The sequence below is a fragment of the Lytechinus pictus genome, chromosome 9 (assembly GCF_037042905.1).
Source record: "Lytechinus pictus isolate F3 Inbred chromosome 9, Lp3.0, whole genome shotgun sequence".
Lineage (NCBI taxonomy): Eukaryota > Metazoa > Echinodermata > Echinoidea > Temnopleuroida > Toxopneustidae > Lytechinus > Lytechinus pictus.
Genome location: NC_087253.1, coordinates 21,561,043 through 21,584,146, shown reverse-complemented (window position 1 = coordinate 21,584,146; position 23,104 = coordinate 21,561,043). Strand labels below are relative to the sequence as shown.

The 23,104-nt window shown below is 36.1% G+C and overlaps 1 protein-coding gene across 1 annotated transcript in view; it reads right to left on the bottom strand.

Annotated features, from left to right (window-relative positions):
• Positions 1–20,814, bottom strand: part of LOC129268126 (importin-7-like) — a 29,800-nt gene extending 8,986 nt beyond the window's left edge. The window contains exons 1-18 of the mRNA XM_064104925.1: positions 20,591–20,814; positions 18,880–19,118; positions 18,170–18,328; positions 16,570–16,726; positions 15,237–15,326; positions 13,628–13,722; positions 12,495–12,565; positions 9,480–9,582; positions 7,696–7,741; positions 6,859–6,958; positions 6,167–6,360; positions 5,061–5,150; positions 4,049–4,256; positions 3,508–3,626; positions 2,441–2,560; positions 2,199–2,265; positions 1,149–1,274; positions 351–448 (exon numbers count right to left, since the gene is read on the bottom strand). Coding sequence (XP_063960995.1) covers positions 351–448; positions 1,149–1,274; positions 2,199–2,265; positions 2,441–2,560; positions 3,508–3,626; positions 4,049–4,256; positions 5,061–5,150; positions 6,167–6,360; positions 6,859–6,958; positions 7,696–7,741; positions 9,480–9,582; positions 12,495–12,565; positions 13,628–13,722; positions 15,237–15,326; positions 16,570–16,726; positions 18,170–18,328; positions 18,880–19,118; positions 20,591–20,674 — 2,166 coding nt within the window. The 5' untranslated portion in view covers positions 20,675–20,814. The remainder of the gene's footprint in view (positions 1–350; positions 449–1,148; positions 1,275–2,198; positions 2,266–2,440; positions 2,561–3,507; positions 3,627–4,048; positions 4,257–5,060; positions 5,151–6,166; positions 6,361–6,858; positions 6,959–7,695; positions 7,742–9,479; positions 9,583–12,494; positions 12,566–13,627; positions 13,723–15,236; positions 15,327–16,569; positions 16,727–18,169; positions 18,329–18,879; positions 19,119–20,590) is intronic.
• Between the last annotated feature and the right edge of the window lie 2,290 nt (positions 20,815–23,104).

Genomic DNA, 23,104 nt, shown 5'->3' with positions numbered 1-23,104 from the left:
CATAGGTTGGTTTGAGTCCCACTCATGCCCAGCAAAAAAGTGATGCTAGCATTGTGTGTTAGCATGCCTCAATACTGTATTCAGTGCAGATGTAAATTAAAATGGAAAACAATACGTCCATCGGAAATGAAATGTTGGTCCCGTGTATAGGAGCGTCACAACTTATGCACAATAAAACCAATACACTATGCATCTAAGAGCAGGGTATTCACCCAGTGTATTGCACCTGCTAGTCCCAGGCAAAAAAATCAATAGTATGATAACACACCAAACAATGGTTTGTACTCAGAGAGAAAGAAGAAAATGCATGAATAAAAATTGGTTGGAAAACAAAATTGCAAGCAACTTACCTTTTTACACATCTCATAGATGATTTGAAGATGTTTAGGTTGACTAACAAAGGCAGTAGGGTCGGTGGTGACATAATTATGAAGAGCTGGCATCATTTCTATAACATGAATAATCAATTGTTAAGATTACAAGATGACAGCAGTCAAGATGATTAAAACTGAGATTGAGATTGAGAATGCAAAGCAGTGTGCTAAGCCATGGTAAAATCTCAATGCATCAGTATATTTTGTTCGATGGTAGAAAAATAATTTTAAATGAGAATATTTACTAAAATCCTTGACTTTGGCAATGCAATGGAAACTTAAAATCAGTTATGATTTTTAACAACTTCCAAAGAAATTCCGTATTTATTTCTGAGTATTTCAAAACAAGTGTAGCAATGAAGAAAAATATTTGCTGTCAATTTGAAAATTAAAAAATGATCAAATAGTGCTTCAAAGGTGAATTGATATAACGGGATCTGAGCAGCTACATGTAGCAGGTAAGAGTTACAAAGAGTTACGATTGATCCAATCAATTGTCACTCTATGGAAATCCATCAGTGTCAAACCCTTTTCTACAGGAAATTTGCTAAATTTCCTTTGTAAATTAAGGCAAACACACAAAATTGTCAAGAAAACAAATGAATTTATGAATATACATCATATCTAGAAAACCTTTTGACTAACATGCATTTTAGACGTGGGCATTGCTGGCTTTCGATAGTTGAGGTTGATCAGATCAATCGTATCTCTTTGTTAGACGCGGCCCAGGTTTCATAGTATATGAAGGTGAATAAAACTAAAGAGATGTCTTACCAACAAAGAAATCAAATCCATCAGCAGCGAAGGTCTCAAAGAGATAATAGAAGACTTCCCATAGGGGTGGAGAGACATGGGTGCACGTCATACTGAAGATCAACGAAAACACTTCCTCATAGAAATCTAATGAAAAATAATGACAGTAATGATAATTAACACTTATATATACAAAGAGTGCATATACAAGTCAAAGTTGTGTAATATTGTTTGCCTAATGTGTGATTCCCTAGATCCCCAACAAATCAAACAATCTTATTCCCCTAAAACCTACCACATGTGTCTTTAAAAACCATGCAACGTACCTACCATTACATGATTCCTGAGGACAACATCTGAATTGTAATTGTACAAAATAAGTTATATACTCCCCTATCACATGAATTTTTAGCATAGACATAGTATAAAAATAATGCACGTAAGAGCGTGCATGCAGGGCCAAGCAATGAACGATGTGCGAGAAGAGCCAATGGATATAACGCACCGAGGTCCGCAGGACCAAGTGCGGTATATCCATTTGGCGAGCGAGCACAGAGTTCATTATTTGGGTCCTCTATGCACAAGAATGCGTGCACTGTTTGTTTTATACCACCCCCCCCCCTCCCCATGTTACTGAGTTGCCCCGAATGCTATATTTGATATAAATTCTAGATATTTCTAGATAATTCCAGACCTCGCACTATCCTGCACTCTGACGTCAGAGTGCACGATAGTACTTTTGGAATGACTTCAGAGTGCATGGTAGTGCATTTTGGATGCAATAGTGCGATTCGCTGAATATCATGTGATCCGATTTGGACCAATCAGATTACAGTACATTCTTGGGAGTTGTATAATAAATCGTATATGTACAAACCATGCACTATACCAAGCTATTACATGACTCTTGAGCACATCACATTAATTGTACCTTAAAAAATCATGTTATATTCCATGATTCCTGAGTACAACGCCTAAATCATACCTTTTCAAACCATGCGATATACCAAGCTTTTACATGACTCTTGAGCACAACACCGAACTTGGATCTTAACCATGTAATTTACTTACCTATTACATGGTTCCTAAGCACAACACCGACAACCTGTAGAATCTTCTTCTCAAGCTCCAAAACAATCTTTGTAAAGATGAAAAGAAATATTGTTAAAATCATTATTCATCCAGTCACAACTATTATAAACTGAACATTACAATGTTTACACAAGTTTGAGGGTTAGTCCATGTGGTATAAGACTATCTGATAATTAGAAAAATTGCTTTCAGACCAATAGAATATGAACCAAACATCTTACCTCCTCTTTGTCTTCGACCACATTGAGAATAGTCTCTATCGTGTTGAGGATTCCCATAGCTGTAATAGCCTTGTCATCAGATGCATCATCACTATTTATTACATTAGAAAAGGTATCAGCCTGGGAAGAAGAATAGCAAAGAAACAAGGATTTTGAACAAGCAGGTGTAATTTTTTAGGAGCAGAAAATGTGCAGTATAAATGGAATTTTGAATGAATGCTGTAAAACACTACCAATAAATTAAATTGAAAAATTAGCCTGGAAAAATAAAATTGCGTGAACACTATCCACAATTTATATCATCAGAGCTGCCAGGTTCTATTTTACAATTCCAGTATTCTTCCACCTAAAATCATGATTTTGGCAAAAAAATCTGGATTTTTCCACGTGGCTAGAAAAACCCTATTTCATTAGAGCGTTGTGGCGAAGCCACATTCCTTTTTTGTCTTTGACAGAGATGAGGCAAGAAATCAAACAGTCTTTTGGAAAAAACAATTACCTCCCAAAGATATAAATTAAGTTGGATTACAAATAAAATGATCTAGGATTATAACTAGGACTCACATGTCCATGTAATACAGAAGATACATGTAACACAAAACAATCACAATATGACTAACATGGATGTAACACAAGTCACAAAAATTTAATCTTCATATTTCTGTATTTTACCATGTAAAGCATACTACCGTATTTCAATTCGATTTCTGTACCAAATACAGGAAATCTGTACTTCTTGGCACATATATAATATGTACATGACACTCATAGGCAGTCAAATTTCTGTGATCACAGGACAGGGTCTCGCCCAGGTGGGAACACTGGGAAAAACTTGTGAATGCTGGAAAGTACTTCAGATGTACAGGGAAGGAATGCTTGAATATGCTTGATGGACACATGGACATTACATGAGAGTATTTCAAGAAGAATGTTTTGTATTTCCCTGCATTTCCAATGATTTCCCTTCTTCCTTGAAAATCATCAAGGGGGTATTTAGCACAATATTTCCCTCTCCGGCCTACCCTATCACATGACTGTGGTCACATGACCATAAAGTGGTAACTTACCAAGTGGGTTGTGATGTCAACAGCGATGGGAATAATCTCGTCACCATAGGTGCATATGAGCTTCTGCATTACATTAGTCAAGTCATCGTTCTCGGTTTCTCGTATCACAACAAGAAGAGCTATCATCAAAGATAAAAAAGACAGATAACCATTCAACAACAAAAAAATCAAACAAAATTGTAGGTTTATTAATTCTCTTTATTATTAATAGTTATCCCAAAAGGTATATTTTAAGACTAGCTATTTATAGCACAATGTCACTGGGACCACATGCAGTGTTAGCCGGATCAATCCCGCTGTAAGATGAACTAAGTAAGCAGAGCAACACACTTTCATCACGGTTAGTTCAGAGAGCAATGCACTTTTCAATCTGAATCTACATGTGATGATTTACTCGACATTAAATGTCATGAGTTCTTTTCCTGTGACAAGAGATCACCATAGCACGTACCAAACACAATTTCACCAAAGCTAGTTCACTGTGCATGGAACTTTCACCAAAGATAGTCTACAGTGCAACGCACTTTCACCTTGCACCTACCTGTGATGACTTCCTTGACGTGCGGTTCCATGAGTTCTTTTCCTTTATCATGACTAGTGATCAACATCTGAAGGGCAAAGGCAGCTTCAACCCTAACAGGCATGTCCGTATCGCCGATCAGACACTTTCTCGTCAACTCTAAGGCTTGCATCAGGTTCGCTTCGGAGCGGAATTTAACCTCGCTGAAAGAGTGCACCACCCAGTTGGCCTAAAAATAAAATACAAAGCAAAAAAGAAGTATCACTGAGGGTAACGACGGACTACTTTCCCAGATTTAGTTCCATAGAATACTGTTACCATGGCAATGCGGTTTCTAGCACTCTCTCTAATAGTGGGAGCTAAGTGTCATGAGCGTTTAGCAAAAGATAAGGTACTAACAAACTACAAGAGGGGTTCAGTGTAGCCCTCTACCGTCATCATTGCTTGTTATAAATAAGGCAAGATACTCCGCAGGAATGCTATGCTTCTTTGTTAATTTCTCAGCAATAATGTATTTCTAAAGTCAGTGGTTCATTTAATTTGATACTCATTCTGAGATTTTTACCACGGCCCCATTGCATAAAAGTTACTATCATGGTAACTTTGCCATCCAATAGTAACTACCACGATATCAACAGCCAATCAGAATCAAGGAGTCCGTGAAAGTTACATTTTGTATAGCAATGGGGCCCAGAACTACAACTGACTGTATTTCAAAATAAAAAATATACTTGACACATAGACTTCTTTTGCCAGATAATCCCTGTACAAAGCCTATGGGAATCACAGAATTTAGTAGTCAACAGGTTAACCCATTGCCTACTGGAACCAAGTGATCTCTGTACAAAGTTTATAAGAATTACAGAATTCAGCAGTCAATAAGTTAACCCTTTCCTACTGGAACAGGCTGATCCAAGTACAAAGTCTATGGGAATGACAGATCTCAGTAGTCAACTGGTTAAGATATTGCCTACTTAAACCTGTCTGGAATCAGGGAATCAGGTAAATCACCATGCAACGGGCTTATTCTTACCCTAGCTCTCATGTAGCCATGCGGACTCGAGAATTCTGGGAAAATGTGGGACACCAGCATCTGCTCCATTTGGTCTTTGTAGATCTTTTTCTATAAGAGAAAAGACAGAGAGAGAGGTACAAATACATCTTAATGTTACAGTACTTGATGTAGTTGCAGTAAACAATGACTTCAAGAGAACATCTGTAACACACATATTAATTGTCACTATATGATTGCTGATGTACATCTGGGGCTCGTTTCATAAAGGACTTGCAACTGTTGTAACTTTGCCATTATGGCAACTACAATGGTAACAGGGCTCAGCAGCCAGTCAGAATCAAGGCTGCCATGGTAGTTGCCATAATGGCAAAGTTACAACAGTTGCAAGTCCTTTATAAAAAAAAACAGGCCCCTAGGCCCCGTCTTACAAAGAGTTACGATTGATCCAATCAATCTCAACTGTATGGAAATCCGTCCATACCATAACTTTTTCTCAAAGAAATATCCACAATATCCCATATCATATCTAGAAAATATTTAGATGTTGACGTTGCTGACCATCCATAGTTGTGGATCACTGGTTCAATTGCGACTCTTTGTTTACAAAGGACATTTTAAAATTTCATGTAGAAGAAATCATGACATTGATGGATTTCCATAGTTGCGATTGATTGGATCGATCATAACTTTGTAAGACGGGGCCCTGGTGCAGATACATAAACTGAAGATTGAGAAATCATGAATCAAAGCTAATAAACAAACACACTGTATATCACCAACACAGATAAGCACATGTGGGACACTTTACTATGATTGCTTGGAAAAATACCAGGCATTTAGGTCGAATCCAATGCTTATTTTGCTAATTTCTTGGCAGTTACACAAATCAGACTTGGTAAGCTAGATTTAGAATCACACATGTTGAGATTCAGTCTAACTTTTATCATCATGTAGTAGCAAACTGGCATTTATCTTTAAGCACAGTTGGGAACTATTGCAGAAAGAGTTGCAATTGAACCAAGCTCTAAAAATCATACCCAACTTAATAAAGAACTAATCAAAAGTGATTCAGCACACTATTTTTTTTTTATTGGGAAGCGCATTTTTTTCATCGGGTGGCCAACCTTGAGGAGGATTTCAGCAAGCGTTCCAATCATATGAAGGGCGCCATCTTTCTTGCGAGGGTCTACGGTGGGTTCGGTGACGACTTGTATACAGAAACCCATGGTCTTCGAGAGAACCTCTTTCCTCTTGCTTGCGCTTGAGTGGAGGACCGTCTGAGCGGCAGTCACAGGGGAGATGAAGTCTTCAAAGACATCTGAATTCGAACAACAACAAAATTGGTAAGGATAATGAAAATAACAATTATGACGGGGGGACATGTCTGCACACCTAAATATTTAACATGAGTTTCTTTTTATACCACAAAAAATTTTCAGTTGATAATGTTCCTTATATTCTAAACAGTGTACCAAAAGTCTCACAAAAATATGAAAGAAAATATATTATTTTATTGTAAAAAACCTCGGGGAGTAATTTTCAGATTGAACAAAAATGGTGAGCCAGGTCTGCGCACCAATTCACTTTACACACGCCTTCAGGGAACTGAACCTGAAGTCCTCTGTTGTTCTTTATACACCACTTATGCTATGACGCACCAAAATTTTAAAACACTGCCACTGCACGCCACTCTGCACTTTTTTGCTGACAATGGGCACCACAGCCGCTTTGCATTGGCGCAAACTTGCACCAACTAGCCCACCCTGTGGACTCTATAAAGAAAACAAGTGTGACCCGAGCCTTATAGAAATCTTACCAAACTTCAGTCTGATATATTCATAGGGGTCGTCTCTCCATAGTTCATCGTCTTCATCGGTGTAACACATCAAGGGAAATAACACATCTTGGATCATCGTCTGGAGGAGAGACAAAAGTAATTTATCCGTTTTCAACAAATGATTTAAACAAAAAAATCCTGTTCTTAAATTATAGACGGTCAGGTGTCTGGGTTCCATGACATTTGCTCCGATGGAAAGTTTGCACATTAAACGGAACATAAAACCTAACCTCAAAAACTAAATAAACCCTAATCCTTATCTTTACATTATTCTGAACCAAAAACTCTCTTACAATCCTAGCTCTAATATTATGCCTTCTGAGATACTAAGACCGGAGCAATTGTCGTAGGAGCAAATGTTGTGTCACCGGTGTCTGTGGCATGTTTGACAAATATGGGATATGTTTTCTATAATGAACTCCCAATGTGCTTGATTGATCAGACTTGGTAAGCTAGATTTAGAATCAAAACATGTTTAGATTCATGCTAACTTGTATCATCATGTAGGAAACCAAGACACAGCAGAAAAAATAAATATCAAGAAATACATGTATTCATGTTCCATAATTACCTATAAAACAGATATTGTAGTCCATACTAAAAATTATCTTAAAATTATTGTTGTAAACAAATAGTAAACCTATTTTCAATATTCGTCATGTGATATCGACATCTTTGTCTTCTTTTCTTGATTTTATAAACATATTTGGGCCAGAGCACTGCTTTAGATGTACCAACATTAATAAACCAATAATAAATTAGTTCTCTTTTGAGAAAAAGAATTTACTGAAAAGAGGTGAAAACAGGAAAACTTACATCAATATGAGGTTTGATGACCTTCCAAGAGTGACCGTGACTGACACTGTGGAGACAAAAATAATCATAAAATATTAATCAGTTCAGTCATGTAAGCAATATAAAAAAAATCCACAAATTTCATTACATTTCACAATCTAGTAATCAAAATTGGATGTTCCATTAATTAAAGTTCACCCAATCAAAAGGTTGAATTTGAATAAAAAGATAAAATCAAATAAGAATAACACTTAAAATTTCATCAAATGAGCATGTAAAATAAGGTTATGACAATTCAGGCAACAGTTATATTCGCATCCTGGTTGGTATGCATGGAAGGGACCGATGACATCACTCACTCACTATTTCTTTGTATAATACTAATATTTTAATTTTCTCCTCATTGTCATGTGAAGCAGTTTCATTCCTCCCCGAACATGTGGAATTACCATTGTTTTAACATTATGTGCTACAATTAAGATGGTTCTTATTGTCAAATCTGAAAAAATAAAGAAATATTGTATAATTCAAACAATAAAAACAAGAAATAGTGAGTGACATCATCAACTCCCACATTTGAATATCACTGAGTTGTGCATGTAACTATTTTGTGAAATTAAGCAAAACTTTTAATTATCATAACTCTCTTGTTTTACATCTGATTTTGAAGATGTTTTCAGCATTTTGCTTGTTTGATTTCTCTCTATTAATTCAAATCAATGTTTTTCTTGGGTGGACTTAACCTTTAGAAGTATATCATATGACAACAATCTAAGAAGAAAACGGTGGAGAGGGATGGGGGGCTGAGGAGTTGGCATCAGTTTTTCTGGCCTTGGCAAATCAGACTTGGTAAGCTAGATTTAGAATCACACATGTTGAGATTCAGTCTAACTTTTTATCATCATGTAGTAGCAAAGATACCATGGAAACAATATCAGGGTTCCCAGCTTTTCAAGAAAACAAAATTCCCTGATTTTCTCCTGATGGATGAAGTTTAAAAATTTCCTAATAATCAATTAAACCCATTCCCGGTTTCGCATGTGTTCTAAGTTGTTGCAGTGAATTACATGTATTTTCAGTATGAAAACGATAATGTAAAACTAATTAGTACTATTACACAGGCACCATAACCAACATGACCAGTCATTCAATTGATGTTGTTTGGATATGCAACAAAATGTAACAGAGCCTGACTGACTACCGTGCTTTCGACTTTTGGCCCATCAAAATCCCCTGATTTGTCCCTCATTTGAGGCATTTTTCCCAATTTGAGGTATTTTTTAATCAAATTCCCTGATTTTTCCCTGACTGGAAAAAAAGTAAAATAATTTTCCCTGATTTTCCTGATGAGCTAGGAACCCTGAATATAGAGTAAGGAAAATATTTTGTTCCTCATGCTAAGCCCCCAATATAAAAAAAAAGGTTATGGGGCCCCTGTACATTTTACAACTCACGAGGGCCAGGTTGTATGCACATGCATTTTGATGGAGAATCGTGAAGTGGGTGGCTTTCAGTAGTTGAAATTTAACACATAAAATTGATATCACGATGAATAATAATAATGGTCTTTATTAGGCATCAGAACATTCTTGGCGGCCAATGGCTGAATTATAAATGTTTGTACATGGTAAAAAGATTCACACATAAATTTCATCGATTGATATGAAATCAGTTCCAGCACTGGAAATGTTTTCTTGTATTTATTGTTTATTTTGTTTCCTTTGTACTCATATTCAAGATGGGATTGCTATCATTTAGAGAAACAGAAGTTTTGTGAATGAAAAAAAGACCTTTGTAAAACTTACGCTGTGTTGAGATAGTTGAGAGCTAGTTGCATGACTCGAGGAGCTACGTAGTTCTTCAGTCTGTATTGCTCCAGTATGCGCAGCACATTGGTCAAGATGCTAACTGCAGGACAAAAAATTATAAAAACAAGAATTTGCATATAACATCAAATTCTGGTTGAATGAGTGAGCTGCTGAGGAATATTTAAAAATTTACTGTAAAAAGGTGTTTTTTATGAAGGTGATTGCCTCAGGAGGGGGGGTCATCTGTAAGCTCCTCAAAATTCCCTTAGTACCGACAGTGGTTCTAATAGAGCAAATGGTAGTATACAAACTGTTTGGATATGAAGTAGAATTAGACAAAAAGGAGGAGACGAAACAAGAGTAGGCCAATCATTAATTTACCAAATTAGATACGACCATGCCAATTTGACATCAGCTGTGATTAGCAACATCAGACTTGGTAAGCTAAATTTAGAATCATACATATTTGAGATTCATGCCAACTTATGTCATCATGTAGTTGCCAAGATAGTCAACATTATTTGAGGCATTATCTGATCAAAGGGTTGTCACAGAGATTTAAGTATAACTGAAAGTGATGCTTACAAAACAATTTTTGCGCCGCTCACTGACATTTTACTTTCAAGTCTCGCGCAAATTTTTTAGACCAAATTTGTGGTGCCCGGGTACGCGGTTACGACATTACGCAACATTATATAAGTGCATGTACGACCAAAATTGCTCATAAACGTGATTTCATGTACATATCAAATGCAAATTGTGTATTTAGCCAAAATTCATAAATGTATCATTATTTCTACTTTTACTGATTAAACTGAATTAATTTTGCCTTGTTTATGATCAGAATTAAGTCTGGAACGATTTCCATTGAAAAAACAAAAAGTAAAAAACAAAGAAATACATAAGAAATTAAAAAAAACAATAAAATACATAAGAAATCGGTCTTGGTACCAGAATCTTTTTCATTCACAATTGTTAGGAATGCTATATAAGAATGTTTTCACCCAAAAATAGCATTCTAGGAGCTTTATTTAGTGAATCAGAGCAAAAAGTATGATTTCATGAATTAGCAAAATTAATCAATATAAAATAAAAATATATGAATTTAGTGGAATTTACCAATGCAACTGCGTAGATTACGTCATTCTCTACCATCATGCAAATTTTCGTTGTGATCGCGCAATCCGCGGCTGAGATCTTATCCCCCCCCCCCCCCCCCCCGGGAATCACAAGAATCAAAATACCCGGGAGATTTAGGGTTAAATAATATGGTACGGGCAGACATATTGATTTGTATGCAGTAGCGCACATCCTTTTACTACAATTTGACCAATGCACTGATGCCTTTTCACCGCACACAACCAGGAATTTAACTGCAACTTCGAGTCACACCAGCGAAAAAAATACACGGGGGCGGCGGGCGAACTCGCCCCGGAAATGCCTAAAGTCGCCCTCGAAATCACTCAAAATCATGCTTTCGGGGGCGACATAAAATCTTAATGTCGCCCCCGAAATTATTGCCGAGCGATAACAATTCAGCGGCCCACGAGCGCCATATGCTCGAGCTCCGCTTACCATAAAAAATCCCCACTCAAAATCATGAACAAGCCTTGAAAATAGCGAGGAGCACAGTTTCAAATTCCGAAGTTGCGTCTTTTTTTCTGTACCACGTTTTTCCATACACATGGTATGAAAAAAAAAATCAACGCAACGGCGGGAAACGGTTGCATGTATAGGGGTCCATTATGACTACCACCATGTGCAATTTCTAATGCACATTTTCCCCTACAGATATCACAATTATGTGATAAAATAATTCATATTACACAGGAAATAAATCCCAGAGTCTAGTAACCTCGCATTGGTGAGTTGTCATTCGGCTTTGCTCTTCAAAACGGCCTATTAACATCCAAAATAACTTACCTTATTTGTTGATTATTACTTAAAAATCATTTGTGTTATTTTTCTAGGGGATGAGGTAAATATCAGACAATAAATCATCAAACAAAGCTCCATCTATTTTACAAGGCCGGCGGGAGGCTCACGAACACCTGCATTGGCGTTTGTACTAGCTAGCCAGTCTGAGCTCTGTCTCTGTGCCAGAGCTCTTGGGGACAATTCGCTCAGTATAGGCCTCAATGATGGTGATTTTCTGTTTCAGACAGAGTTTACATTTCGGGTATATTATTAAAAACTGCCAATAAAGTTTGATGATTTCTTCATTGTCATGTATATTTAAGTTATTAATGAGTTCATTCTCACCAAATTTAGACTCCCCCATAGAGAAATGCAATTTTCGTGGAGATCTGCGTTTTCAAAGAACTTTAGGAAAAGTTAGGGTATGTGGGCCTTTATATAACATGGCCAAGTACAGGTTATTGTACTGGAATAGATGGAGTAGAAATTAGATATTGAATTCATTTATATCCAAGTTCAACTCACAGTCACACCCACACAAACACACACACACCCACATCCAAGATTCTAAGCATAAAAAAAATAACTTTAAAAATCATACAATATTAAACAATAAGTAATAATTCATTAAAAAAGTAGCATTTGAAAAGAGCCCCCGAAATGCAAAAAGTAGCCCCTGAAAGGTAGAAATGGAGCCCCCGAAATTTTACAAAAAATTGAAAATGGAGCCCCCGAAAAAAAATTATTTATTTATTTTTGTGAAACACCCCCCCCCCCCCCCCATGCTACACATTGGCAATGCTACAATTCAATCGTAAATGAGAAGAATGAAAGAGGGTATCCATAAACGTAATTTACATTGATATGCAGGTAACCATTTAAATGCCAATTTGAGGAATTTAGTGATCAGTTTCCATTCAGTATTTATGTTGCCATTGAATAAAATACATTGATGCATTATAAATTGGCAATAGATGTCTTTTTCCCTTTCTTCCAAAATATTTAGCATGACATATTTTTGTATGGCTTTGTATTAAAAGATAAAATAAAATTTAAAAAAACAAGAGCCCAAGGAGTGGGCCTGCTTCTCCTCACCTGTGAACTTTTTAAGATACCAGTCCGAGAACTTGACATATTCCTTGGTAACGTTACCCGGACTTCCATACCTAGAGGGGGGGGGACATAAACCAAGATTTGGTAACGATCACAAAATCAGTTTCAGTCCAGATTTCATGATTGAAAATTTGTTCATGCAATTTATGCTAAAACTTACTACATGTAGTTTCACTATCATTGTACCTTGCAGTCGGTAACTGAATTGCAAAGAACCTACATTTTAAATTAGATACAAATCCATACTATTCTGGGTTATTTTCAACAACTCGGTGAGGGTCTCAGAAGTACTGTATTGTGCATGTATGTGTGAGAAGGGGGGGAGGGGGCTTTGTTTTTACTTTGTTGGCATTGGCACATCAGACTTGGTAAGCTAGATTTAGAATCAAACATATTGAGATTCATGCTAACTTATATCATCATGTAGTAAACCAACATACCAAAGAAATACCATTGTGTAAGGGCATCTTGGACAAGTTTAAATTTCCCCCATGATTTCTTACTTTTGTGCCACTTAAAATATTTCAAAGCAAAGAATCTGTTCCTTCTGATCCAGCTTAAAGGGGAAGTTCACCCTGAAGAAAAGTTTGTCAAAAAATAGCAGGAAAAAATAATGAAAAATAATGGTAAAGGTTTGAGGAAATTCTATCAAATATTAAGTTATTATAATTTAAAAGTTTTTGATTTGTGACGCCATACACGAGCAGCTGCTCCATTGGTTATGTAATATAAAATGCACAAATTTCAAATTTTTAATGGTTCTTGATGAACAATTTTCAAATTTCTTTCAGGATAGGATGTAAAATGATGTCTATTGATATACTGAAGGTACTATAAAATGACTGATCATTGATTTTTTTTAACACAAAACATGGGAAAGCTGCTCGCATAAGGCGTCACAAATCAAAAATAGAAATTCTAATAACTTTTTTGTTCTTTTTATGGATTTACCTGAAACCTTCAATATTTTCTTTCTATTTTTACAATTACCTTTTTCTCAGGGTGAACTTCCCCTTTTATGCATGAAGGGTCAAATGTGCAACATATTCCTCATTTGGTGTTATAGCCTAAGGTCACAAATATGAATTTAGAATGTTTTAGGCATCATTCTTTACCTTTCAAAGACTCTTGAGAGTATATGAAGGGACCATTTCTTTGCTTTCCACCAGGGCAACTCCGGTCTATCATCTACATCAACCTCTAATGTGCTCTGTAAATAATAAATGAACCTTAGATTAGCACAGCTGCCGACCTCTAAAAGTAAAAAGTAGTGATCCAGAAGCACACATGTCATAATTTTGAAATATCAGTAATTTCATATGCGCCTCACAGTAACATTAATTTCTTTGAAGAGGTAATAGAACAGCACCTAAAGTGCAGAGATGCCAATCCTACAGGAACATTTACCCAGGATGCCATATAACTTATTGAAGCACACTTCAAGAAAACACTGTGTATGTCACAATAACACGCGCAGCAATGAAAATAAAGTGACGCGATCATGCGTGAAATGAACATTATCACCTTCCTTCAGATTAGTTTGCCACTGTACAATGTATTTAAAGGACAAGTCCAACCCACAAAAATGTTGATTTGCATAAATAGAGAAAAATCAAACTAGCAAAACACTGAAAATTTCATCAAAAACGGATGTAAAATAAGAAAGTTATGACATTTTAAAGTTTTGCTTATTATTCACAAAACAGTAATATGCACAACTGAAATGAGACAGTCGATGATGTCCCTCACTCACTATTTCTTTTGTTTTTTATTGTTTGAATTATACAATATTTCATTTTTATCGGAGAATAAGGACCAACTTGACTGAATTCCACACATTCAGGGAGAATTTAATAGTTGTTTCACTTGACATTGAGGAGGAAAATAGGATATTCCCTATTTCATATAATACAATACAAACGAAATAGTGAGTGGATGACGTCATCAGTCTCATTTGCATACCCACCAGGATGTGCATATAACTGTTTTGTGAAATTAAGCAAAACTTTAAAATGTCATAACTTTCTTATTTTACATCCGATTTTGATGAAATTTTCAGTGTTATGTTTGTTGGATTTTTCTCTTTTTATTCAAATCAACTTTTTGTTGGGGTGGACTTGTCCTATAACAGTGTATCAAATGTGCACATACCTATTCATGCTCAAAACCATAACTCTGGTCAAAAGCGTAATGGCGTAATTTGGCATGAAAACTGTAGTAATTTTGACTTTTTTTTAATAGTTTGCAGCTCTAGAGTAGGGTTTCTCCTCTAGTGCTGATAACTTCTGTAATCTCATTGGTCAATATTCCACATATAATTTTGTTCATGACATGAATTATCAGGGAGTAATTTATGTAGTGATTGAAATTTCCTGCTTATAGAGGATTTTTTTACGAAAATCGCAGAAACTGTGGTAGACTGCGGAAACAGTCTTTTTGACTTGATTGGGTTAAAATTTATTTACTAGTTGAATTGGGTATCCCAACATGGCGGTGTTAGGTTACAATTTACTTACTAGTGGTATTGGGTGTTCCAAGATGGCGGTGTTTAGGTTACAAGTTACTTACTAGTGGTATTGAGCGTTCCAAGATGGCGGTGTTCAAGTTACAATTTACTTAATGGTGGAATTTGGTGTTCCAAGATGGCGGTTATTAGGTTACAATTTACTTCCTGCTGGTATCGGGTGTTCCAAGATGGAGGTGATTAGGTTACAATTTACTTACTGCTGGTATTGGGTGTTCCAAGATGGCGGTGATGATATCCATCCACTGGGTGAAGATTTCCCTGGTGACTACATCTTGTGGTAGATTGTACTGCCGGAGAAGGAAAAAAAAAAAATTCACCCACCTCAACAACATATCCAGGACAAAACACCCATAGTTTGCAGTTTGACCAATATATCTTTCATAGCCCCCCACATCATAAAAATATATAAGAAATAGGAAATAATCTTCCACACACTACTCACAATGTAGTGATCAGTGTCTTTTATTATATGAAATTAACTATTAAACTGAATGACAATATTCCATGACATCCTTAAATTAGCAGTTCGATGGAACCGCAAATTTTCTATTTTCACTCATAGATTTCCACATTTTTAACTTGTGAAGAATATCTTTTTTTTTACTTTCTGATACCTAAATTTTAAAAGCAGATGAATAACTGATAAAAAGTAACAATATTGTGACAATGACCATTGAATTCTATGACCATTGACCTACTGAACCAAAATCAAGTCACATCACGAGCACAGCCATATACAGTGGAAAATTCTTTGTCTTCATAGACATACAAGAAACTTTTCTTAATGCTAAAATCTACATGAAATTTAATAGACTTATAGTTAGTGATTACTCTACTTCCAAGAAAATATTTCTTAAAGTTATATCAAATCTAGCTGAAATTCAGTGAACTTATGCTTGGCACATCAGACTTGGTAAGCTAGATTTAGAATAAATCATGTTGATATTCATGCTAACTTATATCATCATGTAGTAGCCAAGACGTGTCCATCATGTTCCTTATGACGGATAAAGAGTAATCATCCAGAAATGTTTTCTGAATCAACATTTGATTTGTTAAGTAAATTTCTGCTTTGATAAAGGGAAACAAATTACATTTAGTTTATAAGAGGGATTTTTTTTCATTAAAAATTTTATTACCGAATAAGAGCGTAGTTTGAAATATTATGGTGCACTAATAAGGTTTGATTGACAAAGAAAAGTTGATATGATGGACATTTTCTTCAGAAATGCTTTCGTTTTTTTTAGTTTTTGGATTTCAAAATAAATGAACAGTAGGGTTTCGCAAATGGCATACCTGGAAAACCTTGTTGGAAGGTGGGGAGGGGGGAATTTCTGACTGAAAAAAGAGGACTTGTGTCAGAATTATTTCGAGAAGGACTTGTCAAAGATTTCTACCAACTTTAAACAAAAAGAGGGATCAAAGATCATTGCAATTAAGATAAGCTGTCAAAGAAACGGTCACTCCCCCCCCCCCCCCCTTCCCCTCCAGGTATACTAGTGAGTTTAGACGAAGTAGATTAATAGTTACCTGGATAAGAGCATAGAAGATTTTGAGAATGAGTTTCTGGAGAAGCACCGAGGGTTCTGAGGCGTCGGGTAAACACTGGGCACATCGCTGTGACATCCATGGTAAAATGCACTTCATTGCTTCCTTCAATGGACCTCGGTCCTCAGGTTGCTTGAATCTACAACAAAACCAATCAAACATTTACAGGGGAATGAAATCAAATCAGTAATAGTTCTAAATCACCCTGGCAGGGTTGCCACATGAACAAGAACATTTCAGCGGGGTTTTTTTTTTAGCTGAAAATCATTATTTTTGGCAAGGGAATCAGTATTTTTAAAGAAATATCATAGGAAAACACATAAAACAAAAAATTTAGAAATCAGTATTTGCATGAAACTATCAGTATTCTTCTCATTTATCAGAAGTAAATACTGAAAATCAGTATAGTGAGTGATTGTATTACCGACCGCCCGACAGGCCTTGTACATGTATTACCGAACGCGCGCATCGTACGTGTCAGAAATAATTTTAATACGCTCAAAACTTTGCAAAATCCTTCCAAAGGTAATTTGAATGGAAAGATGATGAGAAATGGTCAAAAACACATTTTTCAAAGTCTTTATAATCTCAAACTGATGAAATATGGTAAAAGTAGCTCATCAGTTATTTTGTTGTTTTCTAAATTTTTCCCCACAGGAAACACAAACATACGTTCGGTAATACGATACCACTTTCAAGTGGCCAAGATACATCATGTGCAAAGAGGGGCTATTCCTTTCATTTTAAGGGCTGCTTTTTAGGGGTAACAAGTAATTACGCAGTAAAAGTAAATATTATTCTGCCATAGTAAGAATATTGATTTGTAATAATGTTGAATATTTTTTGTGACAGATCTTGGGGCGACTCTAGAAAGAATGCTTGCCCCAAAAGCATGCATTTTGGGGCAAGTTTAGGGGCTATTTGAGTTCTCATGAGGGCAAAATCATCCGTCACCCTCATGTATTTCCTATGCTGATTGGCATGACCTTCCATTCATGAGGCGGGCGCTCTCATGGGCCACCATTCAGGACCTTACTACTAAGAAAGGGGGTTCAAATTAGTCAACTGATCGGTTCTTCAGGTTGATAAAAGCTAAAACAAACCAACATCAGGTTTGTACTAGTAATAGAGTACCGAAGTGTGACATCATCAATTTTCCAATTTTGCATTTCTGCATTTTTTATACAATATTTTGGTAGAGCATGATGAAATATCTCCACTACCAAAATTTGAAACAAATTCTTGGCCTGGTTCGAAAAGTTCGAAAATGAGACCGATAATACCCGGTACGTTGACTTCAATGGGGATAATTATGTATTCATGAGGTCATATCTCAGGCCCCCATTGACAGATTCGCACCCAATTTTGGTAGTGGAGGTATTTCATCACACTATACCAAAATATGGTATCAAAAATGCTGAAATGCAAAAAAAAAAAATTGTAATGTCACCACTTCGGTACTCTATAGCTGAATCGCTTTGAATCCCCAAGCAATTTGAATCTGAGCAAACAAGAGAATTTATGGAGCAAAGAAATATGCAATATACTATACTCCACACCCCTATTTCAACAATGGACTCACTCGTAATTCTTGACTAGTTGATAGACAGCCAGGAATCCTCCAAACCAAACGGAGGTGTCATCAGAGCTTATGTATCCCACGATGGATCGAACAACTCCTTCCCACTTTCCAGGGTAATCCTGTTTCAACATTGTGCTCAGACACACACATAGCTGAACTCTGTAATAAAGAGAAGATATAGGAAGTAAAAATAAATATGAAATTATAAAGCAAGACTCATCTGACTGTCCAACGATCAAACGGTTTGAAATGACCAGCTTTAATGTAGCTTTATACTTGAACCCTTCAAATCCTATTTGAAGTAATGAATCCAAAATGAATATTGATTAGAAATTGTATGTCCATGTATAATGTCAAATTGTCCCCCATTGAGCGCACATGTAAATGAACATGTACATGTCCAAGCAATGTGCTCAAATATCGTAGAGAAATAAGGCTTGGGAGAGTGAGGTATTGTGCAATTAGCAATACATGTAGTTCAAACAGGGTGATTCATCCCTTTAAAGGGGAAGTCCACCACAACAAAAAGTTGAGTCGAAAAAAAGAGAAAATCAAACAAGCTTTACCATTTCATAAAATATAGTTCTTTCTCACTTCAAAACTGATTTTGAAGAAATTTTCAACACTGTGATTGTTTAATTGTTATATTTTTCTCTAAATACTTTTTTTGTTAGGGTGGGCTTTCCTTGTAAGTCACTCGATGATTTCACCTTAGGAGTTCCGGGAGAGAGATGATGGCCTTGATGATGTTGTCCCGGATGAGATTCTTGTCGTTCTCGTGGATGCTGAACGGGATCGGTTCAAGGGGAGTCTCGACCTCCCTTTGTTGCCAGAACTGGGTTACCATGTTCTTGAGATAGATGACGCCGGCCTGGCGGACGAGGAAGGGGTGATTCTCATCCATCACTGTATGCAGCAATGTGGGAGTGAAACCGATGATTTTATGAACCTTGAGAGAGAGAGAGAGATTTTGCTTTTAAAAATTCAAAATCTGTGTCATATTTCCAGAGCATGAGCATGTGGCAGCTTACCTTAAATTTAAAGGACAAGTCCACCCCAACAAAAGTTTATTTGAATAAAAAGAGAAAAATCCGACAAGCATAGTTCTCTGAAAATTTTTTCATCAAAATCCGATGTAGAATAAGAAAGTTATGACATTACAAATTTTCACTTAATTTCACAAACAGTTACATGCACATCCTGGTTGGTATGCAAATGAGGAGACTGATGATGTCATCCACTGTTTCTGTTGTATGTTAGTATATGAAATATTCTAATTTTCTCCTCATTGTCAAGTGATTAATTCCTCCCTGAACATGTGGAATTAGGATATGTTTCAGTCAAGTTGGTCCTTATTGTCAAATATGTAAATAGTTAAATAATGTATAATTAAAACAATCAAAAACAAAAGAAAACATCATGAACTGTCTCATTTGCATGTCACTGAGTTGTGCATATCACTATCAGTTTATCACTGTTTGTGAAAAGTAAGCAAAACTTCAAAATGTCAAAACTTTCCTATTTTATATCTACATCCAATTTTGATTAAATTTTCAGCGTTACGCTAGTTTGATTTTGCTCTATTCATGCTATTTTTATTTTTTTCAATTAACATTTTTCTGGAGTGGACTTGACCGTTAAGAAACGGGGTCGACAAAAAATGAAAAAAAAGACAGAGAAAGTCGACCGGCCGCATTGAATTTGAACAGAAATCAAGTTATCAAATCAACGTTTAACTGTCATCATGGTCATAACTACCTCGAGCGAAGTTTGTGCAGGCTCCACCACTCCACTTCACTACCGCTACACTACGCGCCACCTACCCGAACTTCGAGACCGTGAACTTGATCTGATATTCCGAGTGACAAAGGTGGGATTTTATGGGAGGAAAATATAAAATTCATGCAACATCATGATCTTTACAAACAATTAATACTAATATTCTTCATGTTCTTATTTTACACAAAGTTTCACTTTGTTTCCATGCTTCTATCAGTCTCAAAATTGGTAATTTAGAGCCAACATGAAGTTCCTCACACATAATAATTCGCTGCCGATTTCAAAACATCGCATGCGGATGCGATATGCACGAGGTACCGGGTCCGGTCCGAGCTCGGACCCTCACGCATGCGATGTTTTGAAATCGGCAGCGAATTATACGTGTGAGGAACTTCATGTTGGCTCTAAATTTTAGAACAAAATATAATGCAGAAAAGCTTAACAATAACATGCCGAATTCCAGTAAGGTTTTTAATACCCTGGCCTCACGTTACATTCAACATGTACTCGCTGCGCACTCTCAAAGTCTCATGCACGCACTCGTCTTGTTCAATTTCATTCATTCTGATTCTTGTCCATTGACACACGTGTGACATGCGAATGTGATGTGGTCGACGAACAGACACTACGCAAACTACTTACTTCGTCGAGTTGTTTCTCCGCAGTTTCTCTCAATTCCGGGTGAATAGTCCCTTGTAGGATCTCAACTAGCTTCTGTGGGTCCATTATTTTCGTGATGTTATTGATGTAAAGATGAAAATCGAAGAAAAGAACCCGATTCTGTGTAGTATCGGACTCATTGACAGAGCCTTGGCGCGCGGGATCTCAAATTAACGAATTACGACAAAAGGTGGCGCTAACACTGCGAGTGCGTAAACACGCGATCGAGAGAGCTGAAAAATAATAAAAAGATCGTATGAGCTGATGTACCGTACGCTGCCCAATTCTCGCTCACCCTCACAAGCGCGATGCGCACGCTGCTTACCCAGAAGGAAAAACCAGTAAGACCAGTAAGAATTTTTACTGGTTTCCAGTAGAATTTTACTGGTTTCCAGTATATTTTTACTGGGCCAGTTGATTTTTAACTGGACCGGTAAAAATCAACTGGAGACCAGTTCCAACAATTGCATTCCAGTTGAAGCAATTAGTAATACAAGTTAAATTGTTTTTCATCAAACTGGTGTTTCTGGTCCAATAAATGGTTTCCAGTAGATTTTTACTGGTTTCCAGTATATGTTTACTGGACCAGTTGATTTTTAACTGGACCAGTAAAAATCAACTGGAGACCAGTTCAAACAATATTGCATTCTAGTTGAAGCAAAGTAGTTATACCAGTTAAATTGTTTTTCATCAAACTGGTGTTACTGGTCCAATAAATAATGACTTTATTTCATGTCAGATCATTTGACGAATTATGGAAAATGAATCTTGCAATTCAGAGAAAGTTATTATCGTTATCATTGTTATCATGATCTTCTTATAATTATCATAATTATTATTATGATTATTATGATCATTGTTGTTATCATTCTTATTACTGTTATCATTGTTATTGATATTGTAATTATTATTAATATTATCATAATTATCAAGTATTAACATTATCATTAAAATTATTATTTCCTTTAATTATGATTAAGATCAAAGCAAGATATATTCCTCTGATATAGTCAACTGGTCTAAAGTAATTCATTGTTGAAATTGAACTGGTCAAGACCAGTAATACCAGTAATTCTGATGATGCTGATCACGTGGTTTACCTCATTTGCATATTTCCTATTTTAAAAAGAAAAATCAGGATTTAGAATGGAATATCCTTGCAATGGCACTCATTGTTGTTTAAAAACTTTCCAAATAAGTGTGTGAACTAATTCACAATGGAAATGTGTAATTTCATATATCACATTTAAAATAACAGCAGAAAGATTAATTTACTAACCATCTTTTCCATCACATTTCACTGATCATGGTATATAACAAACCAAATGAATGTAATGAATTGATCCAGTAAAACCAGTACAAGGACCAGTTCGACCAGTTCGAGGATCAGTCAGACCAGTAGAAAATACCAGTAAAGACCAGCTTGAATTGGATACCAGTATATATGAAGACCAGTGAGACCAGTAGCAACCACCAGAAACAAGACCAGTATAAAATTCCAGTAATTCAAGACCAGTTTAATTTTTAACTGGACCAGTAAAATTTTAACTGGACCAGTATGACCAGTTAGACCAGTAAACCGATGTTCCAATTTCCAGAGTTACCAGTTAAATTTTACTGGTCTAACTGGTCCAGTGGAACTGGTTTTTCCTTTTGGGTATTATGATTATCATTTTAAATTCGTCCCAAATTCCTTATTGTTTAGTATACTCGCATAATTAAGAACCCAAGAGGAGACCATTACATGAAAAAACAAAGTGTGGAAAAATAAAATCAATCCCTTAATAAATCATCGTGAAATACTGCTTTAAATGTAGGGTAACCCGATAACTGTTTGAACTTCGATCAACTGTACCGCAACTGCACCAAATTACGTTTTTTTTTCAGTCACTTTAAAAACTCCTGAAAACATTGAAAAATATTATATTCTTATATGATGAATGAACATGTGAGAGTCGTAGGTGCGGGAGGTCCTGATATGTCGTCACGACAAATTTTTCTAGAATGAATATTTGTTGTGTGAATGAATTAGCGAGGGCATACCTTGAGATAGCAGCCTGCCCTAACTCCGCTCACCCTGATTGTGTATGATAATCATTGTAAGAGTACCGGTATAGGGCCTAAACGGAATTGTCATAATTTTTCAAGTAGACTTTTCTTTAGAATCTGATTTTTTGTGTCATTTCCTCTATTTTGATGGTGCTGAACATGAATCCGCTTGTTGCCAGTTTCATAAATGCATCCTTCCGCCGTTGCCATGGCAACTGATTAATATGTTTTTTTTTAAATAACATATTGAGCCTATTATGGCACATTACCCTGTCAATTTAAATGGTCCAATCTATCATTCTTAAACCTTCCAAATTCAATTTCTAGATATAGGCCTATCAAGTCATCAAAGTATTTGCAAAAGATCCATTGCCATGGTAACGGCTTATCTTTCCCGCAGAAAATACAATTGTCTTGATTGCCTGCAGAGATTGCCGCCTTTTTCCA